The 14,183-nt window shown below is 44.4% G+C and overlaps 2 protein-coding genes across 5 annotated transcripts in view; both read right to left on the reverse strand.

The window, feature by feature from the left end:
- The window catches only part of LOC124408205 (acyl-CoA Delta-9 desaturase-like), a 354,733-nt gene that overhangs the window by 39,778 nt on the left and 300,772 nt on the right, over positions 1-14,183 (reverse strand). The gene's annotated exons all lie outside the window — the stretch shown is intronic.
- LOC124408200 overlaps positions 1-14,183 on the reverse strand; it is a 114,168-nt gene that overhangs the window by 20,548 nt on the left and 79,437 nt on the right. For 2 of the 3 annotated variants that reach the window (XM_046884950.1, XM_046884949.1), the window contains exons 2-4: positions 5,420-5,608; positions 4,398-4,549; positions 3,249-3,295 (exon numbers count right to left, since the gene is read on the reverse strand). In XM_046884950.1, the coding sequence (XP_046740906.1) occupies positions 3,249-3,295; positions 4,398-4,549; positions 5,420-5,608 (388 nt within the window). The remainder of the gene's footprint in view (positions 1-3,248; positions 3,296-4,397; positions 4,550-5,419; positions 5,609-14,183) is intronic. The other variant, XM_046884951.1, reaches the window with a different exon arrangement.

The following is a 14,183-nucleotide window of genomic DNA, read 5'->3' on the forward strand; positions in this document are numbered from 1 at the left end:
CCATCATGCTTTGTATCAGTAATTAACGGAACGTTGAACATCAACTTTGAATGATAAAATAATCAAGCCTTTGAATGAATTGGCTTGCGAAAAGATCTCTACTTATATCTGTATCGGGAAAGTATCAGAGGTTGAGGAAATCGGGGGCAGAGGAGAGAGAGGTTGCAGCGGGCAGAATCCCTTCGTCGTCGTTGTCGTAAAACTAGACTGCATGTAAAATGTACCTATAACGTGGATTTCGCTGCGCACCTGGACTGCGAAACACGAGGACATATCGTACCTACGATGCTTACAATTCCGCGTGTAAAAGAAGCGAGGAAAGCAGTTCTCGGCCCTGCGTTTCCCCCTCGAGCTTTCGCTACGACGCTGCAAGCTGCGACGCAATAAAACCTAAATAAAACTCTCTCTTCTCTTCCGTTGCACATTTGTCCCGAGGGAACATCGAACGGCGCGAGGTGCGCTTTCGCGTATCTATCTCATCGCCGTTCGCAATATTCAATAATTGCAAAACCGTTTCCGATTATATTAAATTTACGCGTCTGCTGTATTCGAATATTATACACATTTCTATTGATAATAGATAAAATCTATAACGAGTCTATCGCACCTTCTGTTCCCAATCTGTGTACGGACACACGTTATGTACTTGTAATCGGCTGTCGGCAGGCAACGAGATAAGTCTAAATTATTTTCTTTTTTTTTCTCAAGTATTGAAAAAAAGTTTATAGAAGGATGAAAAAACAGCTGTGATTAGAAATATTTTCTAAGTTTCTAAGAAAGTTCCAAAATACGTAGCAAATTGGCATATAAATAAATAGTCAAAACTTATATACCTCCTCTACAATCGCCACACTTTTTTTCATGCAAAAGGTAATCAGTAAATGGGTGAAAGCTACGGCTATCCCGTTATTTCTACCCATTGCCTGCAGCTTCCCTTTGAACCGATTTCGACTGTGTAAATAAGAAAGAGAAAGAGGAAGAGGCAAAAAAAAAAAAAAAAAAAACCGAAAAAGCAAACCTAATTATTTCTCTATTTGTGATTAAATATTTTCGGACTTTTTCCCTTACTCTGTGCTATGAAATATTTCTTCTCTCCAAATTTCATGATTCTAGGTAAACACAGGTAAGAATCTACATATGCAGCAATGCATCAGCTGTTCGGGATCCTCGTCTCAGTTCCATGCCGTTCCGTTCTGTTCCGTTCAGTTCAGTTCGCTTTCGGTCGGATAGACAGGGTGCACAAACACAATCAGAGCGCGGGTGACGCGAGCCGAGAGCGTAGCTCCGGAGGAAGGTGAATCAGGGTGTCGCGTGTGTGCGAAGCGCAACCCTCGCGAATCACCACCGGGGGGTTGGATAAGCACATCCGAGTCTGGCTGCTCTGCAAGCTCACCTCCTCGAGCCCAGACAGACAGACAGACAGAGAGACAGAGAGACAGAGAGTCAGACAGGCTGCCTGCACCGCCGAGTATCCCACGATGTAACATCCGACGTGTTCCTCCCCCGCGAACCAACCGACGCCAACCCCTTCCTCCCCCCTTTCGCCCCTCCTCGATTCAACCCGGGCGGCTCAAGTACACGTAACAACTGCCAAGTACTACAATAGCATCAACGCCTCTAATACTCCGCATTAAACCTCGACGCCCGGCGTCGCGAGTTCCGTATGAACCTGAACATCGACACACCTTCGTCGTTTCACCCCTTCTGCGAATTGATTAGCCGAATGTTGCAGCCTCGCATCGTCGAATCTCGATCCTCTCTGTACACGGTGGAGATGAAAATAAATCAAAAGCTCTGACTACGGGAAATTGCGGAGATTAATTTATCGCGGAATTATAATGGCCTCGCGATGACGCAGATCACGCGTGCGTGCAGGCAACGAGAAAAAATGAAATAAATTCACGAAAAAAAAGAACTGCTACGATGTATCAAACCCTCGAATTGCGCAGAAAGCAATCGCGGCGAGAGCGAAAAGCGATCAATTGCACCGATAAATCGAGCAGCTGCAGTACAGACAAATGATGTTTTGGACCAAGAGCGAGCGCGCGCCGTTTGACTGTGCAGTGACAAATTGGCTGGCTGAAGGCGGGAGGAAAGGGAATGAAAACGATCTGGGTTGCAGTGAGAAAAATCTATGCACTCGAAGAGAATCTCTTCGTTTCGCTCTTTGCACTCGAGTCTTGGCGATTTCGTTCCGGAAAGAACGATGAGTTTTTTTTTTTTTTTTTAATATATTCTCATTGGCGTCATTTTGGTTGCAGCTGCTGCAAGGGTGGAGTTAAAATTCCGAATTTGAAAAGTTCGGAAAGCGCCAAATTCCGATTTTTTTTATTGCCTTGCTGTTTCGCAAAAATTCGATTTCTTTCGACTTCAATTTTCACCAACACATAGTTCGGAATAAGGTACTTCCGGAACTTCAATCCCCTTACGCTATTCTACCGTGACAGTCGCGGTGAACGACCGTGTCTGTCTCAATTACCTATTCATACGCGATTCGACCTGGAAAGGAATTGCTCTGGTAGGTTTGGTGGGCTGAGCTAGGTTACATCTATGCACCGGTGCAGCGATATGCGCTGAAGAGATCGCCGGAGGCGTAAAAGACGAAGATAGAGGTAGAAAGGGAGACGAGATGAACCGCGGCGTGTGTACGAGTCAATAAAAATGAAATATCAACGTTGACCCGACGCCGTTTCCTCCCCCTAAATACTCGGCTTTCCAATATGTGAGCCAAAGTGTTTTTCGATATCTTGAAAAATTCCCGCAACTCCTTCTCGACGCCGGTTTCCGTTTCCGCATCGATCCGGGGTCGATTTTCATCTTGATTTTATTTTTCATGTATAGGCATAGCTCCTATATGCACTACAAATGCATCCCTTAATAATAATAATCGTCCGACGCATCGGTTTCAGCTCGCTGAGGGAATGCTGTTGCAGTCTCGTATGGCGCGTCATTTATTTTTCACGTACACAAGTGTCTTCGTGTGTATGTGTAACCGACCCGTCGATGGTCGTTTCAACTTTTCGCACAACTATCGTATGCGTATATATATATATATACACACCTAAATACACACGTAACGCGCGATACTCTGGAGAGTTAGCAATTCTACAGGGTGGTAGATACACCACGTGACAATGCGCAAAGCTCGAAAAGCTCTGCTCTCCGCGAACGAGTCATCGAAATTGGTATTATGTAAATAATAATAATTTTATAAAATTCATATCTGTTTCAATTCCTTAAGTACTTACCGTTTGGTGGAAATTCGTAGAAGAATGCTGATCTCGGACTGAGGCAGCTGAAACAGACGAAAAAAAGCAATCAGTTGATAGAATATTCTAAGTTCTATTCTCTCAAAAATTAATTCACAAGTTTTATGTTTTACTAGATTTTAAACAGTTTTATTGTACTTTTAAATTGCGTAAGTTGCATTGTAGTTTACAGGTCAGTGTAGAAAAAGTTGCGCAAAAAATTTTATCCGTACCGAAATGGTAATTAGTCCTTACGCTATTAGCCGTAAATTAACCAACATCAAGGTGCGCGCAAAGGCAGAAAATGGATTACATCAATTTATTCGGAAAATTTAACACAGAAGGTCGGACTCCCCCTGGCTCCACCCCACTTGAAGGTTATTTAATTCTGTGCAGTCTACATCGGGGTTAGTCGTCGAAACGGAAGGTCAAAGAAGCCCGCATCGTCGGATGGTTATACGCGGAGCTTAATTGATCGTTAATTACACGCACGTAAAGGTACGCGATGTGTCTCTTCCAAGGTAATTTGTATCCGCTGAAACACTCGAAGGCGTAACGACAAAATGGGGGAATCGAGAAGCTGATGCTTAATCAACATTTTACTCATACGTGTCGTATTCGTCGACGTCGTTACCTCGGATCAAAATGTGTTTACACGAGAGATGATATTACACTGGCTTTCCTTGTTAGTCAAGGACTTAGCAAGCGCGTTGAGAGGGAGAAAGAGAAAGAGAGAGAGAGGAAGAAAAGGTCGAGGAAGATAGTCGACTGAGCGAACGCCACTGATCGTGAAATCGGTTAGATCTGGACCGTTAGTAGTTGGCGCCGAGTTCTGATCGGACCGAATACTAATTGGACATCCGCGGAGAGTCGCAGGATGAACGAACGAACCCTTTTGACGCTCTCTCGGCGTCTCAATAGTCGGGATCCGACACCGGAATTCTCTATTATGGAGTTAGTGTAACGGATGTCCGAAGTTCATCTTGTCAGAACTTTATTGATCACCCAATGAGAATAATTTTGACTGTTAGATTCGAATTCTCGAGAAATTTCGGACGATCTATAAGAAAATTGTTTGGTCCTTCGAATCGCGGGGTGAGATGTTTGGTTTCCCATTTTTATGTTTGTTAATATACGTTTGTTACTCACCTTTGGTAGGTTTGTTGATTGCCAGTTGGTGTCGTGTTTTGCGTTGCAAGCGCAAGTTTTTGCTGCCTTTGCTGCAGCATTTGACGTCCAAAGACTCCGTAACCGAAACCGTATATCTCATCCTCTTCCTTGTCACTGAGGCAGCTCGAGGGCTGTAAGAATATCAAAAACAGAAAAAAAACGTTACCAATACATTCAAGTATCTTACTTTTGTATTTTTCCAATTTGCAAATACAATTTATAATAAGTGACTTATTTTTCTTTTGTTTTCCAAAAAGGAAGAGACTAATCCAACTTTCATGTACAAAAATACATAAGTAATCGGTTAGTTAAAAACGAATTTTGCAAAAGGGGTACAACAAAATTGGTTAATTTTTTTCAGTCTGGTCGTTACTCGAGGGGTACAGTAAAAAGGTGAAAAAATTCAAGAGAAATAAACTCAACTAGTCGGAGAAACTTTCTGTGAGATGAGAAGAAAAAAAAAATGAGTTGCAAAATGAAGAAAAAAAGAGAGAAAAAAAAAGAAAGGGAAGTGAAGTTAATCCTTGTTAAAACGTAACTTTGAATTTACAGTTGCGGTTATGCAGCTCTAGTTCTGGCCGGTCACGTTTCATTTAAATACGGTAGGTAGGTACTTTAAAACGTCGCACATGCTTTCCAGGGTCTGGACAGGATTCCCTAGGGATTCCGACCACCGGCGGGAGACTAACAATAAAACGAGTGCAGAGTAAGAGCTGCGCCTACAGAGCTCAAAAAAGGAAAGAGGAAAGAAAAAAGAAATCTGTGTTTTTTTATGTCGTACAAACCACGAGATAAAACCTTTTACCTATTTCTACATCTTTTCCTTTTCTTTGGAATCGGTTGTACCGAAGGATTGCGAGACTTGAAATGATCTTAATCGACTAAATTCAATGAATTCGTTCGGATTTTGTGTACGACGGCGATGATTTCGAGTGACGGCGGCGGGGCTGCAGTTACGACACAAGGTACGTAATGTAAGGCGACTCTTCACACGTACTTACCGAGTATTTTCCGGGCACGTAAATGGGTTGTGAATGACTAGTGGTGAGCTGAGTGTTGGCCATTCTGGGGGATACGTTCGTTTCTCGGCGTCGCAGCTCCTCGAGTGGTTCCAGAACGTCACCGTAATGCGTTCTGAAGAGGTCTGCGTACCTCGACGCGAGGCCCTCTAAATACCCTCGCTCGCCCTCCTGGAACAGATTCAACCGGCGTCGTGAGATTCGTGAAAAGATTTTTTTCAAACATAGCGCAGGAGGTTAAAGGGTCAGGCAGAGTCGCGCTGCTTTTCCCTTCTCGCGTGTCTCCGCCAATTTCTTTTTCTCTTCTTTTTTTTTTTTTTTGTTTTTTTTTGGTTCACTTTGTTTTTTCATTCCTAGCGGAGAGACGCGAGTGGCTGCGGTGCAGAAAATTACAGAGCACAAACCCAGAGAGCATTAATATTTCAACATTCTTCGGGTTCGCTGGCTCTCGATTTATCGTCAGCTCGACAACTCGAATCACGGAAGACGTTTTTCACCCCACAGCTCGTTCTGCCAGCCAGCTTTATGGCTTTTCGCTTTGTCTGTCCCAAGCCTGAGCTACCACCTTCTATTCGAGCTTTAAGCACCTCGTTCCTCTTTTGTTCCCCCATAAAAGTAATACTTTCCTCGAAGTAGCGTCGACCGTTTTGTTACTTTGCGCATGGTTCAAATCTGATTTGTAAATATTCCCAAGATTCGCTGCAAGTGAATGTAGAGTAGATAACGCGGTTCAAAACACGGGTGAACAACTTTTCAATTATCGCATACGTAAAAAAAAAAAAAACGAACGAAAAAAATTGTTTCAGAGAATTTGCGGAAATTCTTTACCCCTCTGACCGAGCGGTAATAACGATTTTTTCTTTATTAAGGGGGTAGAAAAAAAATTCAAATGATGAAATCGCTGTCAGAGGCATTTTTTTTTTTTTTTTTGTTCACCTTGGAACAACGCGTCCTTTTTATCAACGGCTTTCTTTACACTGTAATCATTCATGGCTTCGGGAACGAGGTGAAATTAAGATGTTGGTAATGAGGCAATGAAAATAAAGATGCCTGCAGGAAGTAAAGGGAACGAGGGGATACGAAACTTGATCATAAAAGAGAGGGTACCGATAGATGCCAAGATTTTCCATTACGATAATCAATCCAGATCTTTCAGAGTGAAAGGAGGCTCTCTGGAATTGTAGGATGACATTAAAAACGCATCAGCGATTCAAATATACGACGAAGATGAAAATAAATGAAGGGAGAGAGAGAGAGAGGGAAAGGGAAAGCAATTTTCCACTTCTCAATAATCCACGATGGCTATTAATTAGAATTCCAATCTATTCCCTCGATAACGCGATGTGATATCTTCAGCAGCGCTTGCAGAGGCCTCGCGACGTTTGTCGATCATTCTCGAAAATCTCGTCGTTCTTCGTCCTCTGTTCCCCGTAATTTGAACGGTCAAATCGAAAGTTCGAAATTAAGAAGCCGCCGTGGGGAATAAAATATCGACGTCTGTTCCAGGGGATGAGGATTGAAGGCGGCGGCGGCAGCTTTTCTAAGACTTGTCAAACAGTCTTGAATAAACATTAAATAATTTAAATGAACGGTAACGAATGAGCGAAAGCTAAAACTCGATTCGTCAATTCAGAAGTACCTTATAGCACTCATGACATTACAGAGGAGCATAAGGAAATCAGAAACTAAAAACAAAAACAACAAAAAAAAAAACCACTTACGTGCGCTCAACCATCTTGAGATCGGTTATGCCGCATTAATGTAGGTGGGTAGGTACACAAGTTTTGCAGGGTCTCGTTTTTCATGGTTAAAAGGAAACTTTCTCCGAGCTCCTGGTTTCGCGACGAGGCGACGTCGACGTCGATTGAGAAAACGAAGGAGGAAAAAAACGGGTAGAATAACTTTCCCAATTCCATATTTCCTTTGATCTATATGCTATTGGGATATATATTTTTTTCTCCCTCGTTTAACCGATATCCTCCAGCTACGCCTGAAACCAACCAACCAACCAACCACCCCCATACCAAGTGACACCCTCGTGCGGAGTTGCTCGCCGCAAGCTTGTCGCAAGCTCCGCGATTCAATCCAACGATCACTTTGACCGACCAAGTTAAGGTTGGAAAGAAACGAGAATAAAATGAAAGAAGATAAAGAAAATACAGAGATCCGAATATAGAATATAATATCGTGCGTACCTATTGCAGCTTGCTAAATTTTACATTTTTAATTCTCTCTTGCCTCCTCTTTCTTGGTCGGCAAAACAAAAGAAAAAAAAAGCAGCTGCAAACGAGACGACGAAATTACGGAAAAAGCCTCGTATGAATTTCGAGCGTGAATAATGCAGGAAGCGAAGTAAATGAAAATGTGAAATAAGGGCTGTGGTGAAAGCGCAAAACAAAAACGGGATAAAAATAAATAGAAAAAACAAAAAACAACAACAACAACAACAACGAAGAAAATACCGAAAACTAGAGAGAGGGATGAGAAGAAGAAAAAAAGAAAAGGCTAGACGCAGTTAGTAATAATTGGGCAGTCGACGTCGGGGTTGTTAAGAACTGTGCCGGTATTATTTTCGGGTGGTCCTCAACCGGGCGTTGCACCACCAGCCATTAGCGGTCTACCACTCAACCACCACCACCACCACCACCACCACCAGAACTACCACGACGACAACTGCTAACGCCTGCAACGCCACTATTCATGGGCAAGTCTCATTATTCACATGGTATCCCACCACCTCATCAACTGGTTTGGCTCTCCGACTTCGCGTCTCTCTTTCCGCGTTGCAGCTCTTCACCCCTTGTCTCAGGGGCGCGACGGAGAAGGTGGGAAAATTCGTGGCTCTACGGCCGAAGGGAGGAAAATTAAATCAGCCGAGTCTGAGGTGTTGGTTTTATGACGGCGAAGCTTTTGCGAAGCTCGAATTCTGGAGTTGAATGCTGCAGAGTGCCGACGATGACGACGACGACGACGATAGTCGACAAGTCTCGCGCTTGCTCCGCAACTCCGGGTGCATTATACACCGGTATTTCCGTCTACCGAATAAAGGAGACTTGAATTTTACAGCGAATTCCACCCCCTCTCTTCTCGCTACGGCAGCCGTGAGACGACTCCAAAGAGCTTCCTCGTAAATTCTCACCCTAAATTACTTCGAACTTAATTAAGGCGATAAATTACCTAATTTCCAAACATCGATTCGAGGGCTCACTTTCACCACGGTTCACGTCTGGACCAACCTCAACTCGACGATGGCTGCTGCGGAATGCTTCACAGGTATGCACATACCTGCCCTGGAACCAGTAACGCGTTTGATTCTCTTTTCCTGCAAGTTCGATATTCAGACATCCCATTAACGGTCCTTCGAGGACAACCGCTATTCCGAATTCTCCTGGAAAATTACATGGTTCAAAACTCTGTTGTGAACCCCGTGAAAAGATGTCGACGTTGTTGAGATAAAAAGTAAAGTTGAATAAAAAACTTCTCCTCTTTGGGTTGATAACTTTGTCCCTCGAAAGTACTCGGGGATATTAACATAAGGTAGAACGACGATCGCACATCCCTGCAGGTACGGTAGACGCCACAGACGTGCTGATGGATTTCTCGGTGCTTTTTTTCGTATAAAGAAGGGACGAAAGAAAAGAGAAAGGTAAGCGGGTACACAGGTACATGGAATAATCTAGCTTCGTTGGTAATTTTCTGAAGTGGTGCGGCTGAAATGTCGCAGCAACAGCAACAGCAGCAGCAGCTACGCGGCTTGCAGAGAGTGAAATGATGAAAATAAGAAGAAGGAATGCTGGCGCGTGTAAAATGAGAGAAAGAAATCGAGAGAAAGAGAGAGAGATGAGTAACGGTGAGTCGAGTGGCGGAGTAACGCACAAAGGTTTCTCCGCGTCAAAGGAACGCCTGCGACTTCGAGATCCGATGATCGTGATTCGGGATCCATTCGCGAACTTTGGTGCTCGCCGATTCTTAAGGTCGCTGACACACTTACCGCGTGGAGTTGAATCGCGCACGAAGTGGCTTTTACAGGGACTAAGGGTCGAGCCCGTCGGCGTACGGTTCAAGGGCTGCTCGTACCTTTGAGGATAACGCGCTCGAATCGAAAAATCATTTCCGTCGAACGAGCAGAGTAGCCGAGGTGCCTCAGCCCATAGAGAATTATGGCCTCGAGAGCCGCGAGCTCGTTTAAATTTCCCCGGCCCGGAAGCAATTAAGCGAGCAGTAGCTTCCGCTGGTTGGGACGAAACAGGCGGCCATTGGGTGATGGTCCAGGTTTCCCTCCACGATTCGAGTCCTCGGTTAAGGCAATCCGGGGTCTCCGAGCTTCCATTCCACTCTCAGCTCACTCTCAGGATGGTGGGTTCCAAGACTCTGGAAATATCCAGGGAGCTCAGCTCCGAGGAGTTCCAAGGGAAACGCGGAGAACATGAACCAGCCAACCTCAGCTGCCAGGATTTCTTCAGCCCTCATCCCTCGCTCCTCAAGTTTCGAGCTTTTTAATGCTCGAGTACCTGCAGGACTCGACAACCAACGAGGGACGCTATACACGTTTAATTCAATTTGTATACACACGGACGGGTTTATAAGAAGAAGACTAGGGCTGCTGTGATTAAGCTCTTGTTTTTCCGACACTTCCCCCCCTCCCCCCCGTTTTTTTTTCCAGGCGGAATCAAGGAGAGGAACGGAAAAGAACTGCCTGTACTTTGGCAGTGGGGTTACCGTTCGGTGAAGTCTTAAATTTTTCGTGGGTCCCGTTAGCAACGGTGTATAACACGTGTTGATTGAAACATCGAGGCTGTTTTTGATTTTTTTTTTTTTATGTATATTTATTTATTTTTTTCAATGCATCCAGTTGACTAAATGAAAAGAGGAGGAGGTTGTGCCCCTTTCAAAACTGACGTTATTGGTATATAAATGCATACATACCTACATTATATACAAAGAGAGACTTGCTGACGCGCTGACGCGTCCACGAGTATAATATTTTAATCGCAAAAGTGCATCTCGTTCCGCGTCACGTGTATACCGGTACATATGTACGTATAAAAGTATAGGTGTAGAGGGCGGGAGAAAGCGAGGGGGAAAAATGCTTGACGGCATTTTTTCTATCCATTCACCCCTTTCCCGTACGGCGAAAACAAAACAGGAAACGTGCCATTGTCAGCTCAGCGTTGTCGACGCCTGATTCCTCTTTCCCCTTGCCTTGTGATCATCCGACAGAGAGAGAGTGGAAAATTTTACGTCACTAAAAAATTCAACCTTCAACGTGACGGGCGTATCCAGATATTCAACTCTGTCGTATCCAATTCCCGTCGTTCTTTGCGAATCGATCATGGCAATGCGCCGTGAAAATTTTCGGGCTTCGTAGGTCTGGGTGACGGGATTTTATCCTTAAATTTCAGGACCTCTCGATCGAAGCGCATTATTGTAAATTATTTTACTGTGAGATATCGAGTGGAGATGATGATGACGATGATTGGAAGACCACGAGTTCCAGTATTTTTCTTTTCTCATTTTACCGCAGCAGCGACAGACATAATCCTGCCTGCAGAGATCATCGTAAAGGAGAGAGAAGCATAATTAATCATCCCGGTGGACGAAGCTGCCAAGGGTATGGGACACAATTAATTAAGCAGGAGAAGAGGTTTGGCATAACCCTGCATCAGTGCGAGCAAATCCGAAGGTTGGTCGGATTATTTTTTAATCAACACTTCTTCTCTGATTGATTAATTGTAGTGGCGCGTGCTTTGCTCATTTTTGTTTTTTTTTTCCTCTCTTTCCTCTCCTTCCTCTCATTTCATTTTTTTCCTTCCTTTTTTCTTTTTGCACCTAATTGATACGGCCAGGAGTGAGTTATTAAATTCTTTTCAGAAAAATAATCCCTCGCTGCAGCGAATTACGCTCGCCTGATTCGCCAAGGTGGTTGGACACAACCGCGGATTATTATCCTTGACTGTAATCTGCACGCATCAGGCAGGTGCGGAACGTCACACTTCGTACTCTGCCGCCTATCACGAGTGATTTTCGCACGAGAATGCCGCTGCTGCTGTTGCTGTTGCTGCATGCGTCTGACAGGTTGACGGATCGGCGTTGACGGTATCTAATTTAAGCGAAACACCCTCTGACTGACAGACGCGAATTAAAAACGGAGTCCGGCGGGGTGTGAAAAAAAATTTAACACAATGGAAAAGTTGCCCGGCTGACTTTGCCCGCAAACGATAAATGGGTATAAATTTTGTACTCAATGTTTGATGCCTCTTGTTTTTTATTTGTTATATTTTCTCTTCGTTTATTTATTTATTTGTCTTTCGATAAAATAATTGTTCCTTGTTTCGGCCCCGGAGAGCACTCGATCATATAACAGGTGCCAGCGTCGTTGTTTAACAAGCAAACATAACCTCAGCAGAAAATGGCGATTAATTGCAATCCAAAATTTCTGTTGGGGTGTTTTACGTCACCCGGTTTAATTTATACGGTCAAAGTTCGCAGAGCGACCCCTCGTCTGCACCCTTGTCAAAACGACCCCGACTACGTTCGTCGCAAATATTTTCAGGCGACCCGAAGTTGACGTTAATCTGAATTTACGCCTTTCCTTAAAATTCTAAAACTCCATCAATCACCTAATATCCTGTTTCGACGTTACAGGTTCGGAAGTTACAGGCGGAGAAAGATGAGAGTCCGAAATCAATCGTCAAGAAGAAAATTCCGCTCTGAAACGTCACTTCGGCAAAATCGTCACACAGGATTTGACGTGACGATCTGCCGTTAGCCGATGAAGAAAAGGTCACATGAAACAATGAGCTGCTTTGTAATGAAAGGGGGTTGTTTAAAAGTGATATCAACCGGAAGGCATAATGCCTGAACATACATGCCGGTGACGACGCGACGTCGGCATCGTCAAAGCGGAATACCGTACAATAACGACGGCGAATGCGAGCACTCGTGCTCTTCTGAAATATATATAGCCGGCTCTTTTTATACGGGTACCAACATGTTATACATTATTCTCGTGCAGTTTCATTGTCGATACTAATTGGTATGAATAATAATAATCTTTGGCTTACACCGAGTTCAGCGCAGCTGCACCACCAAACAAAGGGCATAGCGTATCGCATTACAACGATTGCTAATTTCACGGCACTGGGATATCAGCGGAAAAAAAATCCTACCGGAGTGAATAATTCACCCCGCGAAACCCCCGTCCGGTCTTTATATTTATATCGGGGCAACTGGTGGCAGCGGGGTGGGACACCGGGAGGAAAAAAAAATTCGCTGAACTTGTCAGGGGTATAAGAGAAACGCTGACGCAAAAGCGTAAGAAGAACAACAAAAAAAGAAAAGAAAGAAAGAAGAAACAAAAACTACGACAAAATGGGGAAACACGGTAAGCGCGTTAGGTGCAGTTATTAGTTTTCGGGATGTGCATCGCGTGTCCGACGGCAGCTTGTTTCCACGACTACGGGGGTAGGCTGCAGGCAATGAAATAGAAAGGAGGGTAAGCATGAGCGAGATAATCTGGAGAAGGTTCAGCTAGAAAGGGAAATGCGGGTAGTTTCGAGAGTAGGTAGGTATGAGGGGCATAACCGAGCAGCTTGTTTTGTGACTGAGAATGAGGCTCATGTGCCGCAAACCTAGGTGGTATTTGAGGGAATTCAAGAGTGCGGTTCACCCTGAAGGATGGCAAAGTTTCAAGTTGGCCAACTTCCACATGGTAGGTACAAGGTGTACGTAACGTCGTGCAACAACGAGGCGAGGGGCCTCCTCGGGAAGTCCGCTCACACTCTCCTCCACCAGGCTTAGGAAGGGAGGCATTTGTAAACACATGCATGAACACCGCCGAGTAATGAGTATTTCTCCCGCTCTCATAGCCTCCGGAGTTTAATGCTAGTAGTCAAAATTCCCTGGAAACTGAGGGGAGGTGAGGTTAGCCTGTCCAATATACATAAATACACTCGAAATCGAGAGACGTGATTCGCTGTCATCTTGCAGAAGTATGGAAATATTCCCTTGATGAGAAGAGGAAACTTAACGTTGAGTACCGAGTCGGTAATTAGCCGGAAACATCACTAATGTAAACATTAATTAACTTACGCCATTAAGAGTGCCGCGTGGGATGTCATTCCATAAGATACGTCATTACGGGTCATTGTTTGTGCCGACTGTACACTGCGTTTGCATCGACATGATACTGTTGCACAGTATGTTTCGTGATAAGAATACTTGAGTGATGATCACAAGTCATGAATTCGTACGTCTACAGTGAAGCGTGTAGGTAAATTGGTCGAGAATAAGAGTTTGGAGAAGATCCGATGAGATCGGTAGATTGGCTTTTATCAAGATGGAAGACCTAGACGGAGAGTTTTCTTTCCCGCGGACTGCTAACTAATAGAAGAGAATCCAACGACGTATTCGGCGAGCCGATATATTTCATCGAGTCTCACGTACCTACGTCCAGCACCACCCTCGAGTTGTGCGGAGCGAAATCAGTTTCGTTGTCACGTAGACCTTCTCTCCTGGCCACGTAGAGGACAACTTGCCTGCCTGCACTCGAGATAGGAGATACATATCGACCACCTCTCGGCAAGCTCCCGTTATTCAATTTGTAGTCGGGTGTTGTTGATTGTACACCTAATCCCATTATTGCGGACGTCGACAAGCCGAAGGAAGAGAAACGCCGGTTGCCGATCGAGCGTCTCCTCTCCTTTTCCGCGGACCCAAGTCCAGACACAAAGCGTCCAAATTTATT

Source organism: Diprion similis, chromosome 7, assembly GCF_021155765.1.
Source record: "Diprion similis isolate iyDipSimi1 chromosome 7, iyDipSimi1.1, whole genome shotgun sequence".
NCBI classification, from domain to species: Eukaryota; Metazoa; Arthropoda; class Insecta; order Hymenoptera; family Diprionidae; genus Diprion; species Diprion similis.